General features: G+C 46.3%; 2 protein-coding genes and 1 long non-coding RNA gene across 3 annotated transcripts in view; 2 read left to right on the forward strand and 1 right to left on the reverse strand.

Annotated features, from left to right (window-relative positions):
- Positions 1-23,854, reverse strand: part of LOC310712952 — a 46,498-nt gene extending 22,644 nt beyond the window's left edge. The window contains exons 1-3 of the long non-coding RNA XR_014529035.1: positions 23,742-23,854; positions 22,399-22,481; positions 13,433-13,601 (exon numbers count right to left, since the gene is read on the reverse strand). This is a non-coding gene — a long non-coding RNA (uncharacterized lncRNA). The remainder of the gene's footprint in view (positions 1-13,432; positions 13,602-22,398; positions 22,482-23,741) is intronic.
- LOC310712789 (uncharacterized protein) lies at positions 190-14,676 on the forward strand. Its single transcript, XM_083516147.1, has 7 exons — positions 190-293; positions 3,628-4,114; positions 4,309-4,390; positions 4,648-4,730; positions 4,989-5,115; positions 12,020-14,139; positions 14,396-14,676. The coding sequence occupies exons 2-6, from the start codon at positions 3,719-3,721 to the stop codon at positions 13,942-13,944; spliced, it is 2,613 nt and encodes an 870-aa protein (XP_083372273.1). The 5' UTR covers positions 190-293; positions 3,628-3,718; the 3' UTR covers positions 13,945-14,139; positions 14,396-14,676.
- LOC310712786 (uncharacterized protein) lies at positions 16,552-24,973 on the forward strand. The gene is made up of 7 exons (XM_083516135.1): positions 16,552-16,595; positions 19,677-20,167; positions 20,356-20,437; positions 20,695-20,777; positions 21,036-21,162; positions 22,077-24,280; positions 24,537-24,973. Exons 2-6 carry the CDS (start codon positions 19,769-19,771, stop codon positions 24,083-24,085), a joined length of 2,700 nt encoding a protein of 899 aa, XP_083372261.1. The 5' UTR covers positions 16,552-16,595; positions 19,677-19,768; the 3' UTR covers positions 24,086-24,280; positions 24,537-24,973.
- Positions 24,974-26,016: the final 1,043 nt, after the last annotated feature.

The raw sequence follows: 26,016 nt of genomic DNA on the forward strand, positions 1-26,016 counted from the left end.
CAGGACCTTTCGTGCTCCTCCTGCTCCTGTTTCCGAGGGAGGCCAGTCCAGAGGGTCCCCCAAATAAGGACCCCCTCCCGGGTGCAGGCCATGGCCGGGCCTCGGCTTTGCAGAGGGAGAGAGGGGGGAGCTGGGTGCGCCCGGCTCGCCAAGGGTTAAAACGAGCAGAACTGGATTCCTAGAGGGGACCGGAAATAAAGGGAGAAGGTTCTCCCCCATCCCTTCCTGCAAGGAGGAGGGCTGTTGTCTCTATGCTCCGCAAGTGCTGCCCCGGTGGCGCCTTCTGGGATCCGGTGAGTCTCCTTCCTCTTCTGCTTAGGTTGTCTTGGGGAGATGGGGGAGTCCCCAGGGGGCAGGGCAGCCAGGAGGGTCCCCCAAGAAGAGAGAGAAGGGGGCCTGGGGAGCTCCGCTTTGCAAGGGTTTCAAGGAACAGCGCAGAAGGCCGGCCACGAGGGCCAGGGAGTCATCCTCCTTAGGGACCCTCAGAGTCATCTAGCCCAACCCTCGGCCGCGCAGGAATCTCTTGCCCATCCTGGAGCTCGAACCCAAGAGCCTGAGGTCAAAGATACTCATGTTCTACCAACTGAGCTCCGCTGCCTTATTCGGGTTTATTCCTGCAGTTCACGTGGCTCCTCAGAGAGGAGAATGTTAACTTTGCTCCACCTTGCAAGGGTTAAAAGGAACTGAGATGCATTCCTAGAGAGGACAGGAAATAAGGTGGGGATGCGGTCCTCCCGAGCAAAAGCCCCTCCCACTTTCCCAGCTTCCTCCATGCAAGGGGGGGGTGGCTTTCGTCTACGCTGCAGGAGCTGCCTCAGTTTCCCTTCAGGGACCTGGTGAGTTTCCTCTCTTTTCTGCCTTAGGGTGCACTGGGGAGAAGTGGGGCCGGTCCATGGGGAGCCTGCTCAGCTCCTGCAGGGGGATCCCCAAGAGGTTTTGCCCCCCCTTCCTCTCTGCAAAACCAGGGGGGCTGCAAGCAGCAGGAGGTCTGCAACTCTCTTCTTCCTTTGCATCAAGACGCCACTTGCTCCCTTTGGGGAGGGGGGGCACTGAGTCAGGAAGAAAAGGGCAGGCAAAGGAATCCCGATGGGATTGAGGAAACAGTCACGTTCATTAACGCAGGTGGCAGCCAGACGGACACATGTGGAGGTAGAAATAAATGAAGTCCTTCCATGTCGCAGTGTGCAGTTGTTAGTAATAATAATAATAATAATAATAATAATAATAATAATAATAATAATAATAATTTATTATTTATACCCCGCCCATCTGGCTGGATCTACCCAGCCCCTCTGGGCGGCTTCCAACAAAGATTAAAAATACATAAAAATGTCACACATTAAAAACTTCCCTGAGCAGAGCTGCCTTCAGATGTCTTCTAAATGTCATTGAATCATAGAATCCTAGAGTTGGAAGAGACCACAAGGGCCATCGAGTCCAACCCCCTGCCAAGCAGGAAACACCATCAGAGCACTCCTGACATATGGTTGTCAAGCCTCTGCTTAAAGACCTCCAAAGGAGGAGACTCCACCACACTCCTTGGCAGCAAATTCCACTCTCGAACAGCTCTTACTGTCAGGAAGTTGTTCCTAATCTTTAGGTGGAATCTTCTTTCTTGTAGTTTGGATCCATTGCTCCGTGTCCGCTTCTCTGGAGCAGCAGAAAACAACCTATCTCCCTCCTCTATGTGACATCCTTTTATATATTTGAACATGGCTATCATATCACCCCTTAACCTCCTCTTCTCCAGGCTAAACATGCCCAGCTCCCTTAGCCGTTCCTCATAAGGCATCGTTTCCAGGCCTTTGACCATTTTGGTTGCCCTCCTCTGGACCCGTTCCAGTTTGTCAGTGTCCTTCTTGAACTGTGGTGCCCAGAACTGGACACAGTACTCCAGGTGAGGTCTGACCAGAGCAGAATACAGTGGCACTATTACTTCCCTTGATCTAGATGCTATACTCCTATTGATGAGGCCCAGAATTGCATTGGCTTTTTTAGCTGCCGCGTCACACTGTTGGCTCATGTCAAGTTTGTGGTCAACCAAGACTCCTAGATCCTTTTCACATGTACTGCTCTCAAGCCAGGTGTCACCCATCTTGTATTTGTGCCTCTCATTTTTTTTGCCCAAGTGCAATACTTTACATTTCTCCCTGTTAAAATTCATCTTGTTTGTTTTGGCCCAGTTTTCTAATCTGTCAAGGTCGTTTTGAAGTGTGATCCTGTCCTCTGGGGTCTTAGCCACCCCTCCCAGGGTAGCTGTTTATCTCTTTGACGTCTGGTGGGAGGGCGTTCAACAGGGAGGGCGCCACTACTGAGAAAGCCCTCTGCCTGGTTCCCTGTAGCTTTGCCACTCGCAGTGAGGGAACCACCAGAAGGCCCTCAGAGCTGGACTTCAGCATCCGGGCAGAACGATGGGGGTGGAAACGTTCCTTCAGGTATACTGACCCATGGAACTTCCTCCCACAGGAGGAAGGGATGGCCACCAAGCCAGATGGCTTTAGAAGAGAATGAGGCCAATTAAGGGAGGAGCAGAGGGCTAGTGATGGCTCCTGGCCCCACTGTTGGGGGCAGCCATGCTTCTGAATGCCAGCTGCTGGGAAGTGCATAGGGAGAGAGTTATTCCTGGGCTCCAGCCCTGCTGGTGGGCTTCCCAGAAGATACCCCAGGTTGGCACCTGAGAGAACAGGAGGCTGGATTGTCTTCACCCAAAAGGAAAGCAGAACCCAACCTGGTGATAACAGAATAAAGGATGCAAGCAGGGAGTTGCATGGACTGAATGGGCACAGAGGAATGGTGAGGGGAACCAGCTGGGGAATCCGTAAGGGAAGGCGGCTCTGGGCCAGGGGAGGGGTTTGGGGGCAATGAAGAGTGGTCAGAGGGAGACGTCTGGGAGGAGGAGTTATCTGAAGCTGAAGAGGTAACGGGGCTTAGTGAGCGAGGGGAATCTGTGGCAGAGAGCAATCTAGACCCAGAGGCAGGAGATTCAGATGAGGGAGGCCAAGAGGTAGGGATGATTCTCGCTGGTCTCCCCTCCTCCTGTGACAGGCTCCCCCCCCCCATCATCATAATCAATTACTTGATGTTCACCCAGTATTCCCATGGCAGATTAAAACAGTATATCACAATATTAAGAAGAGTATGAAATTGTTACTATCACCGAAATAAGGGAAATCCTATATATCTCTTTTTAAAAAACATCGTCTTTTGGCCCCACCCACAAGTTATTTGTACCCACCTATCTGTTCTTTGGCCAGGTGAAGCTCTGGACCTCAGAATAAAGAAAGAGGGACCCACCCCAGGAGTCTTGAGAATGTGGGAGATTGCAAGTGCTGCAACATGAGGCAGAAGCAGGAAAGAAATGTGCCCTGACATTTGGGGGTGGGAGGGACCCCCCACTATTGCCCTGGGTCCCAGTTACACTTAGTGCAGATGACTCACTCATCCATTCTGACTTCCTTCCTTCTTCTTCCTTCCTTCCTCCCTTTAATTATTAAGGAAAGCTCAGTCTGAGTTGTGGTGCCGTGCAGCCCTGGTTCTTAGCAAGACTCATCCACGCTTTCCCAGGGAACATTTCTATTCACCTGACTGTGTATTATTTTATATTTGAAAAATATATTTTCTTTTTAGGATTTGCTAAAACCTCTCATTAGGACAGACGGAATTTGGCAGAAGACGTAGGGACGTCTTTCGATTTCCTGGAGGTGTCCTGAGAACAGAGATGGATGAGCAAGACTCAACTGGGCCTGAAGCAGCAAGACTTCATTCCATCCAAATTCTTAGCCATGGAGAAATCTGGGGAAATTCTGTCCAAAGGATCCTGGGTGAGGAGGACACCCTCCGCTCAGATGTGCAGAGCCAGCAGCTCAGGCGACTTTGCAACCAGGAGGCCAAAGGACCCCGAGAGGTTTGCAACCGACTCTACCACCTTTGCCGTCAGTGGCTGAAACCAGAAACCCACACAAAAGCTGAGATGCTGGACCTGGTGATCTTGGAGCAGTTCCTGGCTGTCCTTCCACCAGAGATGGAGAGCTGGGTGAGGGAATGTGGAGCAGAGACCAGTTCCCAGGCAGTGGCCCTGGCTGAAGGTTTCCTCCTGAGTCAGGCAGAGCAGCAGGTGAGAGAGACTTTCCTCTGGATAATTTCATGGGGCTCCAAACTTGAGGGAGAGTATCCCCCAATTCTCTGCTAATTTTGTCATCCTTTTTTTGGAAAGCATCCGAGGAATGATATCCGATACCCCTAAAGTGTTTGTGTGCTTTGCCATTCAAGTTCTAATCTAATTCTTTTGAATGCTTGTTGCTCTTGCAGGGGAAGGATCAGTTTCCAGAAATGGGTCTGGATTCCTCTGAGGTAGAGAGAACTCCGTTGGACTCCAGAGAGAGGCAACTGGGTAAGGAGGAAGGTGTTTTTTCTCCCCCATTTTACCACATTATGTTGTTTTCGAAACTAATTTGTGAGTTCTCTACATCTTTTTTGGAGAAGACACATGAAGCCAAGAGCCCAGATAAAGGGTGATATATTTTTGCACAACTAATATGTGAAATGGGTACAAATGTCCAAATTTACTTAGCAACTCTTAATTTTTGGAAGGCCCACCTGTAGTTTTCCTTCGGAGTGAAGCATGCACTTTACCTTTTTCTCTCGTAGGAGACCGAACAATGCCAGCAAGACCTGTTTCTCCATCTTTTCTTGGTGGCGAAGGGGAAGCTGCCCCTGTGGATCCAGAGCAGGTAGGAGGAAGGAGCCATGTGGGGAAAGAGGATGTCATGGACGGGTTGGACACAGAGGAAAGGTGGGAGGAACCGCCAAGGAAAGAAGGGTTGAATGCTAAAATAGGCTTCTAGGCAGTTTACACACCACACCAAAGAGTGGCCAGGATTCACCCCATCTGTCGCACAATGGGGCTTTCCCCCTCTCATCCCCCTGTCATTGGCCCCCTGTGCACCTTGAAGTTGTCTAAGAGGACAACCATTTTCTTTCTCTTTTAGGGTCCAGTGTGCTTCGAAGATGTAGCTGTGCATTTCACAGACGAGGAGTGGGCGTTGCTGGATCCTGACCAGATTGCTCTGCACAAGGAAGTCATGGAGGAGAATCGTGGGATCTTGGACTCTCTCGGTAAGGCTTCCTCTTGGATCATCCTATCTCCTTTGAAATTCAAGATATATCTCTATGGGAGGAACCTCTGATTTTTTGATGGGGGTCAACAGCAGCACCCACAGCCCCTGGTATTCTAATACTCCCACAGAAAACTTTGGACTGCTTTCCCTGTGAATATTCATCCTCCAGTTCTGCCTTTTCAAAGCATGAAACGCAGACAGATGGGCGGGTTATAAATAATAAAATTATTACAATTATCATCAACATCATCATCATCATGCCTACCCCCCTCCAAGATGGCTCCCCTTTTGCTCTTGAAGGGCTGGCCTGTCTGCAGCCCCACAGCCTCCCATCAGGGCCCCTTCACCAGGGGCAGGAGCACAGGAAAGGCCTCAGGAAAGCAGCCATGACTCCAGCAGGGCTGGGAACCATCTGGCCAGATGCAGAGGAGCAGGAGGAGAAGGAAGGCTGACCCCTCTCCTTCCCCACATAGGGCCAGGGCCACAAGAGGTGCAGGTTGCTGAGCAGGGGTAAAGGAGCTCAGCTGAAGAGCCTCTGGGGGAGATAAGATACCCCTCCGTATTTTCCCCAGGCTCCTCTAAACTGCCCAAGGCTTTCTTAAATGTAGGCTTCAAAGTGATTCAGGAAGTTCAAGTAGCTTCTGTCAGATTTTTTGTTTCAGTTCTTGCTTCTTTCTGTCCTTAGTTGACTTAAGAGACGAGTGACATTGGAGATGGCACAGATCCCATAATTGGGCCAAACAAAATCCATCCCAGAAAATAACCAGGCTTTTTGAATCTCAGGCAGTGAACCCTGGAGGAAGACCTCAAATCTAACTCCACTCAGTTCTTCTTGGGTCACAAGCATTAATTAGCACTGCTTCATATTTTTTTTTATAATAATTTTTATTAGTTTTCCAAACATATAATAAAACAAATAATAAAACAAAACAATACAAAACATACAAACAAATAAACACATATACTTTCTTCAACTTGTTTTCATACACCTTATTTCCCGGACTTCCCCATACCTCCCTTTTTCTGCATCCTTATGTTAACCTTTTCTCAGCAACCCTTCAATCAGTTAATTCACTCATTTTCATTTTACATTCTTTAAATTTATGATTTACAGCTGCAATTCTCTACTTCTTATGACCATAACATCTCAGCCGTCATCAATCTTACAACAGTCTTTAAGATATTTTTTAAATTTCTTCCAGTCTTCTTCCACCGTCTCAATCCCCTGATCACGGATTCTGCCGGTCATCTCTGCCATTCCCATATACTCGATCACCTTCGCTTGCCATTCTTCCAGAGTGGGTAGCTGCTGCGTCTTCCAGTACTTTGCCAAAAGAATTCTTGCCGCTGTGGTAGCGTACATAAAAAATGTTTTATCCTTCCTTGACACCAATTGGCCCACCATGCCCAGGAGAAAGGCCTCTGGCTTTTTCAAAAATGTCCATTTAAGGACCTTTTTAATTTCATTATAGATCATTTCCCAGTAGGCCTTTACCTTCGGGCAGGTCCACCAAAGGTGATAGAAGGTACCTTCAGTCTCATTACATTTCCAACATTTGTTACTGGGCAAATGATAAATTTTTGCAAGTTTGACTGGGGTCATGTACCACCTATAGATCATTTTCATTATATTCTCTCTCAATGCATTACAAGCTGTAAACTTAATACCTGTATTCCATAACTGTTCCCAATCATCAAACATTATGTCATGACCTATGTCTTGTGCCCATTTGATCATAGCTGATTTTACTGTTTCGTCTTGTGTATTCCACTTCAGCAGCAAATTGTACATTCTCGACAAGTTCTTAGTACTGGGTTCTAACAATTCTGTTTCTATTTTCGACCTCTCCATCTGGAAACCTATTTTCCTGTCCTGTTTAAATACCTCGTTTATCTGACGGTAGTGGAACCAGTCTCGTACCTTAGACTTTAATTTGTCAAAACTCTGCAATTTAACTCTTTCACCATCTTGTTCTAACATTTCACAATACTTTGGCCATTTGGACTCCATATTTAGCTTCTTTGACTCATTAGCCTCCATTGGTGATAACCACCTGGGAGTTTTACTTTCCAGTAAATCCTTGTATCTTATCCAAACATTATACAGTGCTTTCCTTACAATATGGTTTTTAAAGCCTTTATGCGATTTTACCTTGTCATACCATATGTATGCATGCCAACCAAATCTATTGTCATACCCTTCCAGGTCCAAAATGTCTGTATTCTCAAGAAGTAGCCATTGTTTCAGCCAGCAAAAAGCTGCCGATTCGTAATAAAGTCTCAAGTCCGGCAGGGCAAAACCCCCTCTATCTTTTACATCAGTTAAGATCTTAAAGTTTATTCTGGGCTTTTTGCCCTGCCAGACAAATTTTGATATATCTTTTTGCCACCTCTTGAAACAGTCCATCTTATCCAAGATCTGGAGTGTCTGGAATAAAAACAACATTCTAGGCAATACATTCATCTTAATGACAGCAATTCGGCCTAACAAGGAAAATCTCAACCTTGACCATATTTCTAGATCTTTCTTCACCTCTGTCCAACATTTGTCGTAGTTGTCTTTAAATAAGTTTACATTTTTAGAAGTCAAGTTCACACCCAGGTATTTCACCTTTTTTGTTATTGTTAAACCTGTTTCACTCTGAAACTTCTCTTTTTCTGCCATTGTTAGATTTTTCTCTAACACTTTGGTTTTTTGCATGTTCAGTTTAAATCCTGCTACTTGACCAAATTTCTCAATGAGTTCTAAAACTCTTTTAGTACTAGTCTCTGGCTGTTGCAAAGTCAATACCAAGTCATCTGCAAATGCCCTTAATTTATAGTCTTTTGCTCCGAGCTGAACACCTTTAACCAATTGGTCCCCTCTAATCATGTTTAACAAGACCTCCAGGACTGTTATGAAAAGTAAGGGTGATATTGGGCATCCCTGTCGTGTACCTTTTTCTATAGGAATCTCTTCCGTTACCACATTGTTAACAATCAGCTTTGCTTTTTGCTTAGAGTATATAGCACCTATACCGTTTTCAAATCCTTGGCCTACCCCCATCCCTTGAAGATTCTTCTTCATAAAGGTCCAGCAAATGTTATCAAAGGCTTTCTCCGCATCCACAAAAATTATCACTGCCTTTCTATTAATCTTTACTTCCAACAACTCTAAAATGTCTATAATATGCCTTACATTGTCTGACATATGTCTCCCTGGGAGAAAGCCTGTTTGGTCCTTATGAATCTCCTGCACCAAAACTCTCTTCAGTCTTTTTGCTAAAATGTCTGCAAAGATTTTGTAATCCACATTGAGTAATGATATAGGGCGGTAGTTTTTAACCTGGTTCTTTTCAGTCTCTGTTTTCGGTATAAGTGAAATGAAAGCTTCTTTCCACGATTCGGGAGCCTTTTTCCCTTCCAAAATTTCGTTACAAACTTCCTTCAATGGTTGTATTATCCATTCCTTCAAAGCCTTATAGTATCTAGCAGTCAAACCATCTGGTCCTGGAGATTTTCCCAGTTTCATCTTCTGAATGGCATCCTCAATTTCTTGTCCTGTTATTTTCTCATTCAAAATCCTTTTACTTTGGTCTGAGATCTTTGGTAATCCGTACTTTTTAATAAATTCTTCTATTTCCTGCTCATTAACCGGCCCTTGTGCATATAGTTTCCTAAAAAAACTTTGAAAACAATTATTTATCTCATTTGGTTTGTGGATAATTTTTCCTTCCATTTCCAGACTTGTCACAGTATTCAATTTTTGTCTCTTTTTCAGTTGCCATGATAGGAGTTTCCCACATTTATCTGCCAATTCAAATGTTCTTTGTCTCATTTGCTTTATCTTCCATTCTATCTCTTGATTCATCAGTTCCATATATTGTGTCTGATAATACTTTATTTCTCTCAAAATCTCATGCGACTTTGGTTTGGACCTCAGTTTCTTTTCAGCTTCTTTTATCTTTTCCAGAAGTTTTTCTTTCCTCTCATTCTGTTTTTTCCTCTTTATGGAATTTTGTTGTATTGGGAAACCTCGCATCACGGCCTTGCTAGCGTCCCAAATTGTTCTTTTTTCCACATCAGTTCTCAAATTTATCTCAAAGTAATCTTTCAATGCTTTTTGGGCCTTTTTGTAGATCTCTTCATCTCTAAATAGGGTGTCATTCATCCTCCATCTGAAGGTTCCAGTTGTTGTTAGTTTCATCTCTATCTTCACTGGGTTATGGTCGGAGCAAGTCTTTGGGCAGATTTCTGCTTTTTTTATCTTCGGTGCCATACAACTAGTTACCCAAATTTGGTCAATCCTTGTCCAGGTCATTTTCGCTTCAGAGAAAAAAGTTCCCTCCCTCTCCAGAGGGTTCTTTACTCTCCAAATGTCAATCAAGTCCAGTATTTCAGTCATTTCAAAAAAAAGTCTTTGGAAGTCTTCCATCATTAGAGATTGTCTGTCTCTGCGCCTTATCCATATTAGTGGAGACAACACCATTCATGTCTCCCATCATTATAATTTTAAAGTCCAGATAGTCCATTAAAGTCTCATGCAACTTCTTGAAGAATTCCGCCTTCCCCTCATTTGGTGCATATATTCCCAATATCATAATTTTTTCTCCTTGAACTTGTATTTCTATTGCCAGGTATCTTCCTTGTTCATCTTTAAACATCATTTTAGGAGCCAATTTCTCTTTTGCATAAATCACAACACCTCTTTTTTTGACTTTAACTGATGAAATAAATTCTTGTCCAAGTCTCTTATTTATAAGTAGTTTCCTATGTGTCCTGGTCACATGCGTTTCTTGTAAACATATTAAGTCCAATTGCTCTCTTTTCAAAATATGAAAAACTTGGCGTCTCTTCCTGGGGAGGTTTAGACCATTACAATTCCAACTAAGAAGTTGCAGAGACATTTTGGTACTATGTGCCTACTCCTCCTACTGCTCCAAGTTTTTGTTCCTCCTCCGATGGTGGTAAAAGTCCAAATGAAAGATTTGCTATGTCTGTCGGTTCTTTCTCTGCTGTTGTATCTACTGTTCCTTTCTGTAAGTCCTCCTGGTTTCTTTCCAAAAACAGTTCTTTGTCTTGAACTGTTTTTATTTTGATCTTCCTTCCTGTGTAGTTAAAGGACAGTCCTTGTGGGAACTCCCACCTGAAAGGTATGCTGTTCTTCTTCAGAAGATAAACCAGATCTTTATAAAAGGCCCTCACCTCCAAAATGTATTTAGGGATGTCTTTAAAGATCTGAACTTGACAATTCTGGATTACAAGAGCCTTTTGATAATGTAGATTTAGTATTTTGTCTCTTTCTTCTTTAGATCTCAGTGTAATCAAGCAATCCCTAGGCTTCTTGCCTTGCCTTCTGCCCAACCGGAAGGCCGTTGTTATTTCAAGTTCTTCCTCCTGAAGTTCGTCCTGCCAAAATTCCAAAATATTTTCTGTGAGGAATTCTGCAAGACTGTCTTTCTCATCCTCTGGAACTAATCTTAATTTAAGATTTTTCTCCTTTCTCTGGAGTTCCCACAAAGACAAAGTTGCATCATGTTCATTCACCTTTTTTGTAATTGGTGCAAGCTCCCTCTTAGTCTCTTCTGCTGTATCTTTTGCACTTTGAGCAATCTTTCTTGTTTCAGAGTTTTCTTGAATAAGTTTATTTATAGAGTCTGTGTTAGAAGCTACACTTGCCGTATTCAAGTCCAATCTTGTTGTCAGATCATTCAGTTTTTTTGTATTCTCCGCCGATTGCTTTGTCAATGCTTCCAAAGACTGGTTTATTTTGAGCAATGCCTGTGTCATTGACTCCATAGATGCTGTTGGTACTTTTTCCTGTCCAGCTGGTGTTATGCCTTGCATCGAACCCCTTTTCTTTTGAGTTTGCTGAGTTTGTTTTGCTTTGGATCTAGTTGTTATCTCATCTGGTTGGCCACTCATATCCTCAAGGTCAGTTCTCACAGGAAAGGCTTAGAAGTGGAAAATTCCACTCTTTTCCTCTCACAGTAACAGATTTCCTTTAAGTCCTCTAGAGGGAGCATTTAATTGTATCTAATTCAGAAAGTCAGAAGCACATAAGGCAGGAAACAAAGAATCCAAAAAACAGAGTCCAAAAGTCCACAGTCAAAGCACTTATTACAGTTCCAGTATCCTCAAATGTTCACAAAATAACTCCATTAAAGTCTTTATAACTTTGTTTCAGTCAAAACCCCAACTTTGTATCCAGTTCAGCTGCCCGGTGCCTTGCTCCGGCAGCCCGACTCAGGGTTTTTGACAGTGGAGATCTCTTTCCTCCGCTTCCTTCAAACAGGTTTAAAAGTTTCCGATTTAACTTCCCCCCTTCTCCTGCCTACTGGGGGGAAGTTTAAGTCTGATGTCAGGTTTTAACAGCTTAAAGATTCACCTTCATTTAAATGCAGCTTTGTTCTTTCGTTGCTTTATTTACATGCAGTCCGGGGAGGCAGACTTCCTTACTTTGTGCCTTTCCCGTTTTCAGCCAAATTTCTTAAGTTCAACTTTAAATGTCCCGTTCCGTCTGTCAATCTTACTCACGGGTTTTGCAGTCCAATTTCAGTTTCAGGAAGGAATCGGCGCTCTCTGTTCAGTGGCGACGCGGCTTCACTCCGCAGGCTGGGTGACGACTCTCAGCACCGCGCTCACACCCGATGCCGCTCCGTAGCCTTTAAAAAGGCTCTTTCACAGTACCGGGGGGCGCAAAAGGTGCCCGCCGAGTCTCCTTGTTCACAGGCTTCAGCGCCTGTGATTTTAGGGGTCCCCCGCTTGCCGTAGCGGGTCAGACCCGAACTTGCGGAGCAGTCCTCCCTCGGAGCTCGAGGCAAGGACCGCCATTAAACACTGGCGCCGACCGGAAGTCCAATAATTGCTTCATAATTGCGGGCTCCATTGCTTCCTGAGGCTCCAATCTGTTTCTCTCTCAGTTGCAGGTGGTGATGAATTGGAGCTGAAGAACGAGGGAGACCACGACAAAAGCCACAGAGTGGAGAAGTCATATCCATATTCAGAGTGCAGAGAGAGCTTCAGTCAGAGCTCCCATTCCATTTCAAATCAAAGAACTCCCCTTGAGAAGAAACCCTATCAGTGCTTGGAATGTGGAAAGAGCTTCAGGGAGAAAAACAAGCTCACTGTCCATCAGAGAATTCATACAGGGGAGAAACCCTATCAGTGCCAAGAGTGTGGAAAGAGCTTCAGTCAAAAGGGCAGTTTAACTACCCATCAGAGAAGTCATACAGGGGAGAAACCTTATCACTGCTTGGAATGTGGAAAGAAATTCATTGACAGACGCCAGCTCACTGTCCATCAGAGGATTCATTCGAGGGAGAAACCTTATCGATGCTTTGAATGTGGAAAGAGCTTCAGTCAGAGCACCCAGCTCACTTCCCATCACTTACTTCATTCCGGGGGGAAACCATATCACTGCTTGCAATGTGGAAAGACTTTCACTTGGAAAATAAGTCTCACTTCCCATCAGAAAATTCATACAGGTGAAAAACCCTATCACTGCTTGGAATGTGGCAAGAGCTTCAGGGAGAGAAACAAGCTCACTGTCCATCAGATAATTCATACAGGGGAGAAACCCTATCAGTGCCAAGAGTGTGGAAAGAGCTTCACTCAAAAGGGCAGTTTAAATTCCCATCAGAGAATTCATAGAGGGGAAAAACCTTATCACTGCTTGGAGTGTGGCAAGAGCTTCTTTCGAAGAAACCAGCTCACTGTCCATCAGAGAATTCATATAGGGGGAGAACCCTATCAGTGTTTGGAATGTGGCAAGAGCTTCAGGGAGAGAAGCAATCTAACTGTCCATCAGAGAATTCATACAGGGGAGAAACCCTATCAGTGCCAAGAGTGTGGAAAGAGCTTCAGTCAAAAGGGCAGTTTAAATTCCCATCAGAGAATTCATACAGGGGAGAAACCTTATCACTGCTTGGAGTGTGGCAAGAGCTTCTTTCGAAGAAGCCAGCTCACTGTCCATCAAACAATTCATACCGGAGAGACACCCTATCAGTGCTTGGAATGTGGAAAGAGCTTCAGTCACCAAGGCCGGCTCACTGTCCATCAAAGAATTCATACAGGGGAAAAACCATATCAGTGCTTGGAATGTGGAAAGAAATTCACCCAGAGCACCCATCTCACAATCCATCACAGAATTCATACAGGGGAGACACCCTATCAGTGCTTGGAATGTGGAAAGAGCTTCAGTCACCAAGCCCAGCTCAATGTCCATCAAAGAATTCATACAGGGGAGAAGCCATATCAGTGCTTGGAATGTGGCAAAGGCTTCAGAAAAAAGCGCAGTTTAACTTCCCATGAGAGAAGTCATACAGGGGAAAAACCCTATCAGTGCCAAGAGTGTGGCACAAGCTTCAGAAAAAAGAACAATTTTACTTCCCATGAGAGAATTCATAAAGGGGAAAAACCCTATCAGTGCCAAGATTGTGGCAGGGGCTTCACTGACAGACGCTATTTCAGTGTCCATCAGAGGATTCATTCAGGGGAGAAACCCTACCAGTGCTTGGAATGTGGAAAGAGTTTCACTTGGAAAAGAAGTTTCACTTCCCATCAGCGAAGTCATACAGGGGAGAAGCCATATCAGTGTTTTGAATGTGGAAAGAGCTTCATTCAAAGAGCCCTTCTCAGTGTCCATCAAAGAATTCATACAGGGGAGAAGCCATATCAGTGCTTGGAATGTGGAAAGAAATTCACCCAGAGCGCCCATCTCACAACCCATCACAAAATTCATACAGGGGAGAAACCCTATCAGTGCTTGGAATGTGGAAAGAGATTTATTGAGAAGGCCAAACTCAGGATCCATCAAGGAATTCACAGCAAGAGAAAACTATTTTAGTGCCAAGCATGTGAGAAGAGCTTCAGTCACAGGGCCCGCCTCGCTTCCCATCAAAGAAGTCAAATTGGGGGCAAATTATAGTAGTGGCTGTATACAGATTTAATTTTAGGAGCCCTTAGTTTGTATGAGGTGAGAATTGCAGTTGGGTTCTTTGCCACATCTGGTGCCCCATAGTAATTCCTACAACGTACAGTGGTGCCCCGCAAGACGAATGCCTCGCAAGACGAAAAACTCGCTAGACGAAAGGGTTTTCCGTTTTTGCGTTGCTTCGCTAGACGAATTTCCCTATGGGTTTGCTTCGCAAGATGAAAACGTCTTGCGCTTTTTTTTTTAAGCCGCTTGAAGAGGCGCAGTTGTGACGGACCGTGCTTCGCAAGACGAAAAACATCGCAAGACGAAAAGACTCGCGGAACGAATTCTTTTCGTCTTGCGAGGCACCACTGTATCCAAGAACGGTGAATTGCAAGTTCTTGGCCAAGGTGTTTAATACCATCTTTAGAGTTTCCTTTCTCTTGGCAGATCAAAATTAGCAGGAGACAGCAAAGATTGCAATTTGAATTGGGTTGCAAACCTGGGACAATTAGAATAAGATCCACTATTTGACTATTGACTCAAAACCCTACAATATATTTTATATAACGGACTTTTTATTTTTATTCTTTGTATATCGTATTGTTGCTCTGTTGGTATGCCTGGGGGCTGACGCAAATAAAGATTTATTCATTCATTGAACATTTTTGTCGCATCATGCCTGGGGTGAGGGATAAGAGTGATTTGGTGACACTGATGAGATGGCTGTCCATGCTGAGCTTTCCTAGGAAGGACTTGGTGTAAAAATTTTGATAGTTGATTGAATATTAGATATTATAGATTTTGATTCTGTTCAAAGTGTCCTAGTACTTATTGCATTTAACCTTTTTGATAGAATGTATTAGGTATGATTTTTGTATGCCTGCATTTTGTAATCCCCATGCCACCCTCCTGCACTGTGTAAAGCTGTGATGTGTACATTGCCTACCTCTTCCAGCCTTATCTGACCCTAGAAGGGCAGGTGATGTTCAGAGAAAGAGGAAGGAGTTGAACTAGCATCCGTGTGAGAACTCACATATCTCCTCAAAGGTTTCCACATCTTTTGGTACCAGGGAAGTCAGATATGGGATTGAAATGTCAACAGTCCCATGGAAGTCCTGGTTGCCATGGGCATTGTGTCAAAGTGAGACATATGAGATCCAAATGACCTGGGCACTCTGGGACACCGCAAGGTAATTTCAGAGGAGTCGATATCCGCAGGAAGCCACACATCCCATGACCTGTAATCTTTCTTGATGCAAGTGGAAGAGTGTTGTGGCATTTCTACACGGTGATACAAATAGTTATATGTAAGTTTATCTTGAGCTTCCACATATCACAAGAAGGGTTGTCTTTATCTGGGAAAACAGGAAATATTAAAAGGAAAATGCTTTACAGTCGGACCTCGGGTTACAAACACCTCAGGTTACAAACACTTCTGCAGGTTACAGACTGCACTAACCTGGAAGTAGTACCTCGGGTTAAGAGCTTTACCTCAGGATGAGAACAGAAATCGCAGGGCGGCAGCGGGAGGCCCCATTAGCTAAAGTGGTACCTCAGGTTACGAAAGGACCTCCAGAACGAATTAAGTTCGTAACCCGAGGTACCACTGTATTAGGAAGAGAAAATAAGAGAGTAACGCCGAAGGAAATGGGTTTGGGAAGAGGCAGGTGCGGTTTTAAGGTCTCGGTCCTTTCAAGGTGCTGCTGGCATCAAAATGAGAGCCAGGCTGGGGGCGAGGAAAAGGCCCGCCAGGAGGATGTCCTTGCAGGACCTTTCGTGCTCCTCTTGCTCCTGTTTCCAAGGGAGGGAGCAGCTCAGGGTCCCCCAAACAAGGCCCCCACCCTGGGTTCAGGCTATGCCCGGAGCTCCGGCTTTGCAGAGGGAGAGAGGGGGGAGCTGGGGCGCCCGGCTCGCCAAGGGTTAAAAGGAACGGAGCTGGATTCCTAGAGAGGACCGGAAATAAAGGGAGGAGGTTCTCCCCCATCCCTTCCTGCAAGGAGGAGGGCTGTTGTCTCAGCTCCTTCTGCGATCCGGTGAGTCTCCTTCCTCTTCTGCTTGGGTTGTGTTGGGGAGAGGGGGGAGTCCCCAGGGGGCGGGGCAGCCAGGAGGGTCCCCCAAGAAGAGAGAGAAGGGGGCCTGGGGAGCTCCGCTTTGCAAGGGCTCCAAGGAACAGCGCAGAAGGCCAGCCACGAGGGCCAGGGAGTCATCCTCCTTAGGGACCCCCAGAGTCATCTAGCCCAACCCTCGGCCGCGCAGGAATCTCTTGCCCAACCTGGGGCTCCAACCCAAGAGCCTGAGGTCAAAGATACTCATGTTCTACCAACTGAGCTCCGCTGCCTTATGCGGGTTTATTCCTGCAGTTCACGTGGCTCCTCAGAGAGGAGAATGTTAACTTTGCTCCACCTTGCAAGGGTTAAAAGGAACTGAGATGCATTCCTAGAAAGGACAGGAAATAAGGTGGGGATGCGGTCCTCCCGAGCAGAAACCCCTCCCACTTTCCCAGCTTCCTCCCTGAAAGAGAGGAGGGGTGGTTTTCGTCTCCGCTGCAGGAGCTGCCTCAGTTTCCCTTCAGGGCCCTGGTTAGTTTCCTCTCTTTTCTGCCTTAGGGTGCACTGGGGAGAAGTGGGGCGGGTCCATGGGGAGCTTGCTCAGCTCCTGCAGGGGGATCCCCAAGCCAGGGATAAGAGGTTCTGCCCCCCTTCCTCTCTGCAAAACCAGGGGGGCTGCAAGTATCAGGAGGTCTGCAAGTCTCTTCTTCCTTAGCATCAAGACGCCACTTGCTCCCTTGGGGAGGGGGGGGCCTTGAGTCAGGAAGAAAAGGGCTGGCAAAGGAATCCCGATGGGATAGAGGAATCAATTACATTCATGAGCCCAGGTGGAAACATTTAGGGGTAGAACTAAAACCTTGGCCTCTATGATAAACAAAGTCCTTCCATGTCACAGTGCGCAGGTACACCCATGGAAATCCCATCCACAGGAGAAAGGGATGCCCACCAAGCCAGATGGCTTTTGAAGAGGATGAGGCCAATTCAGGCTCCTGGCCCCCACAGTTGCAGGCCGCCATGCTTCTGAATGCCAGCTGCTGGGAAGTGCAGGGGGGGGGAGAGTTACCCTTGGGCTCCAGCAGGGGGGGGGGGGAGAGTTACCCTTGGGCTCCTTGAGTCAGGAAGAAAAGGGCAGGCAAAGGAACCCCGATGGGATTGAGGAAACAGTCACGTTCATTAACGCAGGTGGCAGCCAGACGGACACATGTGGAGGTAGAAATAAATGAAGTCCTTCCATGTCGCAGTGTGCAGTTAATAATAATAATAATAATAATAATAATAATTTATTATTTATACCCCGCCCATCTGGCTGGATCTACCCAGCCCCTCTGGGCGGCTTCCAACAAAGATTAAAAATACATAAAAATGTCACACATTAAAAACTTCCCTGAGCAGAGCTGCCTTCAGATGTCTTCTAAATGTCATTGAATCATAGAATCCTAGAGTTGGAAGAGACCACAAGGGCCATCGAGTCCAACCCCCTGCCAAGCAGGAAACACCATCAGAGCACTCCTGACATATGGTTGTCAAGCCTCTGCTTAAAGACCTCCAAAGAAGGAGACTCCACCACACTCCTTGGCAGCAAATTCCACTGTCAAACAGCTCTTACTGTCAGGAAGTTCTTCCTAATGTTTAGGTGGAATCTTCTTTCTTGTAGTTTGGATCCATTGCTCCGTGGTCCGCTTCTCTGGAGCAGCAGAAAACAACCTTTCTCCCTCCTCTATGTGACATCCTTTTATATATTTGAACATGGCTATCATATCACCCCTTAACCTCCTCTTCTCCAGGCTAAACATGCCCAGCTCCCTTAGCCGTTCCTCATAAGGCATCGTTTCCGGGCCTTTGACCATTTTGGTTGCCCTCCTCTGGACCCGTTCCAGTTTGTCAGTGTCCTTCTTGAACTGTGGTGCCCAGAACTGGACACAGTACTCCAGGTGAGGTCTGACCAGAGCAGAATACAGTGGCACTATTACTTCCCTTGATCTAGATGCTATACTCCTATTGATGCAGCCCAGAATTGCATTGGCTTTTTTAGCTGCCGCGTCACACTGTTGGCTCATGTCAAGTTTGTGGTCAACCACGACTCCTAGATCCTTTTCACATGTACTGCTCTCAAGCCAGGTGTCCCCCATCTTGTATTTGTGCCTCTCATTTTTTTTGCCCAAGTGCAATACTTTACATTTCTCCCTGTTAAAATTCATCTTGTTTGTTTTTGCCCAGTTCTCTAATCTGTCAAGGTCGTTTTGAAGTGTGATCCTGTCCTCTGGGGTGTTAGCCACCCCTCCCAGGGTAGCTGTTTATCTCTTTGATGTCTGGTGGGAGGGCGTTCAACAGGGCGGGCGCCACTACTGAGAAGGCCCTCTGCCTGGTTCCCTGTAGCTTTGCCACTCGCAGTGAGGGAACCACCAGAAGGCCCTCAGAGCTGGACTTCAGCATCCGGGCAGAACGATGGGGGTGGAAATGCACCTTCAGGTATACTGACCCATGGAAGTCCCATCCACAGGAGGAAGGGATGGCCACCAAGCCAGATGTCTTGAGAAGAGGATGAGGCCAATTAAGGGAGGAGCAGAGGGCTAGCGATGGCTCCAGGCCCCCACAGTTGGGGGCAGCCATGCAGGGGGAGAGAGTTGCCCTGGGCTCCAGCCCTGCTGGTGGGCTTCCCAGAAGATACCCCAGGTTGGCACCTGGGAGAACAGGAGGCTGGATTGTCTTCACCCAAAAGGAAAGCAGAACCCAACCTGGTGATAACAGAATAAAGGATGCAAGGAGGGAGCTGCATGGACTGAATGGGCACAGAGGAATGGGGAGGGGAACCAGCTGGGGAACCCGCAAGGGAAGGCGGCTCTGGGCCAGGGGAGGGGTTTGGGGGCAATGAAGAGTGGTCAGAGGGAGAAGTCTGGGGGGAGGAGGTATCTGAAGCTGAAGAGGTAACGGGGCTTAGTGAGCGGGGGGAATCTGTGGCAGAGAGCAATCTAGATGCAGAGACATGGGATGAAGGAGGCCAAGAGGTAGGGATGATTCTAGCTGGTCTCTCCTTCCCCTGTGACAAGCTCCCCCCCCCCCCCATCATCATAATCAATTACTTGATGTTCACCCAAAATTCCCATGGCAGATTAAAACAGTATTTCACAATATTAAGAAGAGTATAAAATTGTTACTATCACAGAAATAAGGGAAATCCCATATGTCTCTTTTTTTTAATACACCGTCTTTTGGCCTCACCCACAAGTTATTTGGTCCCACCCACCTGTTCTTTGGCCAGGTGAAGCTCTGGCCCTCAGAATAACGAAAGAGGGACCCGCCCCAGGAGTCTTGAGAATGTGGGAGATGCAACATGAGGCAGAAGCAGGAAAGAAATGGGGCCTGACATTTGGGGGTGGGAGGGACCCCCACTATTGCCCTGGGTCCAGATGACTCACTCATCCATTCTGACTTCCTTCCTTCTTCTTCCTTCCTTCCTCCCCTTAATTTTTAAGGAAAGCTCAGTCTGAGTTGTTGTGCAGTCCAGCCCTGGTTCCTAGCAAGACTCATCCACGCTTGCCCAGGGAATATTTCTATTCACCTGACTGTGTATCAGATTTATCGGTATATCAGAAAAATATATTTGCTTTTTAGGATTTGCTAAAACCTCTCATTAGTACATACAGAATTTGGCAGATGACGTAGGGACTTCTTTCGATTTTCCTGGAGGTGTCCTGAGAACAGAGATGGATGATGAGCAAGACTCACCTGGGCCTGAAGCAGCAAGACTTCATTCCATCCAAACTCTTAGCCATGGCGGAATCTGGGGAAAGTCTGTCCAAAGGATCCTGGGTGAGGAGGACACCCTCCGCTCAGAGGTGCAGAGCCAGCAACTCAGGCGGCTTTGCAACCAGGAGGCCAAAGCACCCCGAGAGGTTTGCAACCGACTTTACCACCTTTGCCGTCAGTGGCTGAAACCAGAAACCCACACGAAAGCTGAGATGCTGGACCTGGTGATTTTGGAGCAGTTCCTGGCTGTCCTTCCACCAGAGATGGAGAGCTGGGTGAGGGAATGTGGAGTGGAGACCAGTTCCCAGGCAGTGGCCCTGGCTGAAGGTTTCCTCCTGAGTCAGGCAGAGCAGCAGGTGAGAGAGACTTTCCTCTGGATAATTTCATGGGGCTCCAAACTTGAGGGAGAGTATCCCCCAATTCTCTACTAATTTTGTCATCGTTTTTTTGGAAAGCATCTGAGGAATGATATCCGATACCCCTAAAGTCTTTGTGTCCTTTGCCATTCCAGTTCTAATCTAATTCTTTTGAATGCTTACTGCAGGGGAAGGATCAGTTTCCAGAAATGGGTCTGGATTCCTCTGAGGTAGAGAGAACTCCGTTGGACTCCAGAGAGAGTCAACTGGGTAAGGAGGAAGGAGTTTTTTCTCCCCCATTTTATCACATTATGTTGTTTTCGAAACTAATTTGTGAGTTCTCTACATCTTTTTTGGAGAAGACACATGAAGCCAAGAGCCCAGAGAAAGGGTGATATATTTTTGCACAACTAATATGTGAAATGGGTACAAATGTCCAAATTTACTTAGCAACTCTTACTTTTTGGAAGGCCCACCTGTAGTTTTCCTTCTGAGTGAAGCATGCACTTTACCTTTTTCTCTCATAGGAGACCGAACGATGCCAGGAAGACCTGTTTCTCCATCTTTTCTTGGTGGCGAAGGGGAAGCTGCCCCTGTGGAACCAGAGCAGGTAGGAGGAAGGAGCCATGTGGGGAAAGAGGATGTCATGGACGGGTTGGACACAGAGGAAAGGTGGGAGGAACCGCCAAGGAAAGAAGGGTTGAATGCTAAAATAGGCTTCTAAGCAGTTTACACACCACACCAAAGAGTGGCCAGGATTCACCCCATCAGTCGCACAATGGGGCTTTCCCCCTCTCATCCCCCTGTCATTGCCCCCCTGTGCACCTTGATGTTGTCTAAGAGGACAACCTTTTTCTTTCTCTTTTAGGGTCCAGTGTGCTTTGAAGATGTAGCTGTGCATTTCACAGGCGAGGAGTGGGCGTTGCTGGATCCTGACCAGATTGCTCTGCACAAGGAAGTCATGGAGGAGAATCGTGGGATCTTGGACTCTCTCGGTAAGGCTTCCTCTTGGATCATCTTATCTCCTTTGAAATTCAAGATATAGCTCTATGGGAGGAACCTCTGATTTTTTGATGGGGGTCAACAGCAGCACCCACAGCCCCGGGATTCTAATACTCCCACAGAAAACTTTGGATGGAAGCGTATTGACTGTTTTCCCTGTGAATATTCATCCTCCAGTTCTGCCTTTTCAAAGCATGAAACGCAGACAGATGGGCAGGTTATAAATAATAAAATTATTACAATTATCATCAACACGCCTACCCCCCTCCAAGATGGCTCCCCTTTTGCTGTTGGAGGGCTGGCCTGTCTGCAGCCCCACAGCCTCCCATCAGGGCCCCTTCACCAGGGGCAGCAGCAGAGGAAGGGCCTCAGGAAAGCAGCCATGACTCCAGTAGGGCTGGGAACCATCTGGCCAGATGCAGAGGAGCAGGAGGAGAAGGAAGGCTGACCCCTCTCCTTCCCCTCATAGGGCCAGGGCTGCCAGAGGCGCAGGGTGCTGAGCAGGGGGAAAGGAGCTCAGCTGAAGAGCCTCTGGGGGAGATAAGATACCCCTCCATATTTTTCCCAGGCTCCGGTAAACTGCCCAAGGCTTTCTTAAATGTAGCCTTCAAAGTGATTCAGGAAGTTCAAGTAGCTTCTGTCAGATTTTTTGTTTCAGTTCTTGCTTTCTGTCATTAGTTGACTTAAGAGACGAGTGACGTTGGAGATGGCACAGATCCCATAATTGGGCCAAACAAAATCCATCCAAGAAAATAACCAGGCTTTTTGAATCTCAGGCAGTGAACCCTGGAGGAAGACCTCAAATCTAACTCCCCTCAGTTCTTCTTGGGTCACAAACATTAATTAGCACTGCTTCATAATTGGGGGCTCCATTGCTTCCTGAGGCTCCAATCTGTTTCTCTCTCAGTTGCAGGTGGTGATGAATTGGAGCTGAAGAACGAGGGAGACCACGACAAAAGCCACAGAGTGGAGAAGTCATATCCATATTCAGAGTGCAGAGAGAGCTTCAGTCAGAGCTCCCATTCCACTTCAAATCAAAGAACTCCCCTTGAGAAGAAACCCTATCAGTGCTTGGAATGTGGAAAGAGCTTCAGGGAGAAAAACAAGCTCACTGTCCATCAGAGAATTCATACAGGGGAGAAACCCTATCAGTGCCAAGAGTGTGGAAAGAGCTTCAGTCAAAAGGGCAGTTTAACTACCCATCAGAGAAGTCATACAGGGGAGAAAACTTATCACTGCTTGGAATGTGGAAAGAAATTCATTGACAGACGCCAGCTCACTGTCCATCAGAGGATTCATTCGAGGGAGAAACCTTATCGATGCTTTGAATGTGGAAAGAGCTTCAGTCAGAGCACCCAGCTCACTTCCCATCACTTACTTCATTCCGGGGGGAAACCATATCACTGCTTGCAATGTGGAAAGACTTTCACTTGGAAAATAAGTCTCACTTCCCATCAGAAAATTCATACAGGTGAAAAACCCTATCACTGCTTGGAATGTGGAAAGAGCTTCAGGGAGAGAAACAAGCTGACTGTCCATCAGATAATTCATACAGGGGAGAAACCCTATCAGTGCCAAGAGTGTGGAAAGAGCTTCACTCAAAAGGGCAGTTTAAATTCCCATCAGAGAATTCATAGAGGGGAAAAACCTTATCACTGCTTGGAGTGTGGCAAGAGCTTCTTTCGAAGAAACCAGCTCACTGTCCATCAGAGAATTCATATAGGGGGAGAACCCTATCAGTGTTTGGAATGTGGCAAGAGCTTCAGGGAGAGAAGCAATCTAACTGTCCATCAGAGAATTCATACAGGGGAGAAACCCTATCAGTGCCAAGAGTGTGGAAAGAGCTTCAGTCAAAAGGGCAGTTTAAATTCCCATCAGAGAATTCATACAGGGGAGAAACCTTATCACTGCTTGGAGTGTGGCAAGAGCTTCTTTCGAAGAAGCCAGCTCACTGTCCATCAAACAATTCATACCGGAGAGACACCCTATCAGTGCTTGGAATGTGGAAAGAGCTTCAGTCACCAAGGCCGGCTCACTGTCCATCAAAGAATTCATACAGGGGAAAAACCATATCAGTGCTTGGAATGTGGAAAGAAATTCACCCAGAGCACCCATCTCACAATCCATCACAGAATTCATACAGGGGAGACACCCTATCAGTGCTTGGAATGTGGAAAGAGCTTCAGTCACCAAGCCCAGCTCAATGTCCATCAAAGAATTCATACAGGGGAGAAGCCATATCAGTGCTTGGAATGTGGAAAGAAATTCACTCAGAGCACCCATCTCACAATCCATCACAGAATTCATACAGGGGAGAAACCCTTTCAGTGCTTGGAATGTGGCAAAGGCTTCAGAAAAAAGCGCAGTTTAACTTCCCATGAGAGAAGTCATACAGGGGAAAAACCCTATCAGTGCCAAGAGTGTGGCAAGAGCTTCAGAAAAAAGAACAATTTTACTTCCCATGAGAGAATTCATAAAGGGGAAAAACCCTATCAGTGCCAAGATTGTGGCAGGGGCTTCACTGACAGACGCTATTTCAGTGTCCATCAGAGGATTCATTCAGGGGAGAAACCCTACCAGTGCTTGGAATGTGGAAAGAGTTTCACTTGGAAAAGAAGTTTCACTTCCCATCAGCGAAGTCATACAGGGGAGAAGCCATATCAGTGTTTTGAATGTGGAAAGAGCTTCATTCAAAGAGCCCTTCTCAGTGTCCATCAAAGAATTCATACAGGGGAGAAGCCATATCAGTGCTTGGAATGTGGAAAGAAATTCACCCAGAGCGCCCATCTCACAACCCATCACAAAATTCATACAGGGGAGAAACCCTATCAGTGCTTGGAATGTGGAAAGAGATTTATTGAGAAGGCCAAACTCAGGATCCATCAAGGAATTCACAGCAAGAGAAAACTATTTTAGTGCCAAGCATGTGAGAAGAGCTTCAGTCACAGGGCCCGCCTCGCTTCCCATCAAAGAAGTCAAATTGGGGGCAAATTATAGTAGTGGCTGTATACAGATTTAATTTTAGGAGCCCTTAGTTTGTATGAGGTGAGAATTGCAGTTGGGTTCTTTGCCACATCTGGTGCCCCATAGTAATTCCTACAACGTACAGTGGTGCCCCGCAAGACGAATGCCTCGCAAGACGAAAAACTCGCTAGACGAAAGGGTTTTCCGTTTTTGCGTTGCTTCGCTAGACGAATTTCCCTATGGGTTTGCTTCGCAAGATGAAAACGTCTTGCGCTTTTTTTTTTAAGCCGCTTGAAGAGGCGCAGTTGTGACGGACCGTGCTTCGCAAGACGAAAAACATCGCAAGACGAAAAGACTCGCGGAACGAATTCTTTTCGTCTTGCGAGGCACCACTGTATCCAAGAACGGTGAATTGCAAGTTCTTGGCCAAGGTGTTTAATACCATCTTTAGAGTTTCCTTTCTCTTGGCAGATCAAAATTAGCAGGAGACAGCAAAGATTGCAATTTGAATTGGGTTGCAAACCTGGGACAATTAGAATAAGATCCACTATTTGACTATTGACTCAAAACCCTACAATATATTTTATATAACGGACTTTTTATTTTTATTCTTTGTATATCGTATTGTTGCTCTGTTGGTATGCCTGGGGGCTGACGCAAATAAAGATTTATTCATTCATTGAACATTTTTGTCGCATCATGCCTGGGGTGAGGGATAAGAGTGATTTGGTGACACTGATGAGATGGCTGTCCATGCTGAGCTTTCCTAGGAAGGACTTGGTGTAAAAATTTTGATAGTTGATTGAATATTAGATATTATAGATTTTGATTCTGTTCAAAGTGTCCTAGTACTTATTGCATTTAACCTTTTTGATAGAATGTATTAGGTATGATTTTTGTATGCCTGCATTTTGTAATCCCCATGCCACCCTCCTGCACTGTGTAAAGCTGTGATGTGTACATTGCCTACCTCTTCCAGCCTTATCTGACCCTAGAAGGGCAGGTGATGTTCAGAGAAAGAGGAAGGAGTTGAACTAGCATCCGTGTGAGAACTCACATATCTCCTCAAAGGTTTCCACATCTTTTGGTACCAGGGAAGTCAGATATGGGATTGAAATGTCAACAGTCCCATGGAAGTCCTGGTTGCCATGGGCATTGTGTCAAAGTGAGACATATGAGACCCAAATGACCTGGGCACTCTGGGACACCGCAAGGTAATTTCAGAGGAGTCGATATCCGCAGGAAGCCACACATCCCATGACCTGTAATCTTTCTTGATGCAAGTGGAAGAGTGTTGTGGCATTTCTACACGGTGATACAAATAGTTATATGTAAGTTTATCTTGAGCTTCCACATATCACAAGAAGGGTTGTCTTTATCTGGGAAAACAGGAAATATTAAAAGGAAAATGCTTTACAGTCGGACCTCGGGTTACAAACACCTCAGGTTACAAACACTTCTGCAGGTTACAGACTGCACTAACCTGGAAGTAGTACCTCGGGTTAAGAGCTTTACCTCAGGATGAGAACAGAAATCGCAGGGCGGCAGCGGGAGGCCCCATTAGCTAAAGTGGTACCTCAGGTTACGAAAGGACCTCCAGAACGAATTAAGTTCGTAACCCGAGGTACCACTGTATTAGGAAGAGAAAATAAGAGAGTAACGCCGAAGGAAATGGGTTTGGGAAGAGGCAGGTGCGGTTTTAAGGTCTCGGTCCTTTCAAGGTGCTGCTGGCATCAAAATGAGAGCCAGGCTGGGGGCGAGGAAAAGGCCCGCCAGGAGGATGTCCTTGCAGGACCTTTCGTGCTCCTCTTGCTCCTGTTTCCAAGGGAGGGAGCAGCTCAGGGTCCCCCAAACAAGGCCCCCACCCTGGGTTCAGGCTATGC

This window comes from Podarcis liolepis, assembly GCF_965112155.1.
Source record: "Podarcis liolepis genome assembly, chromosome: 7".
Lineage (NCBI taxonomy): Eukaryota > Metazoa > Chordata > Lepidosauria > Squamata > Lacertidae > Podarcis > Podarcis liolepis.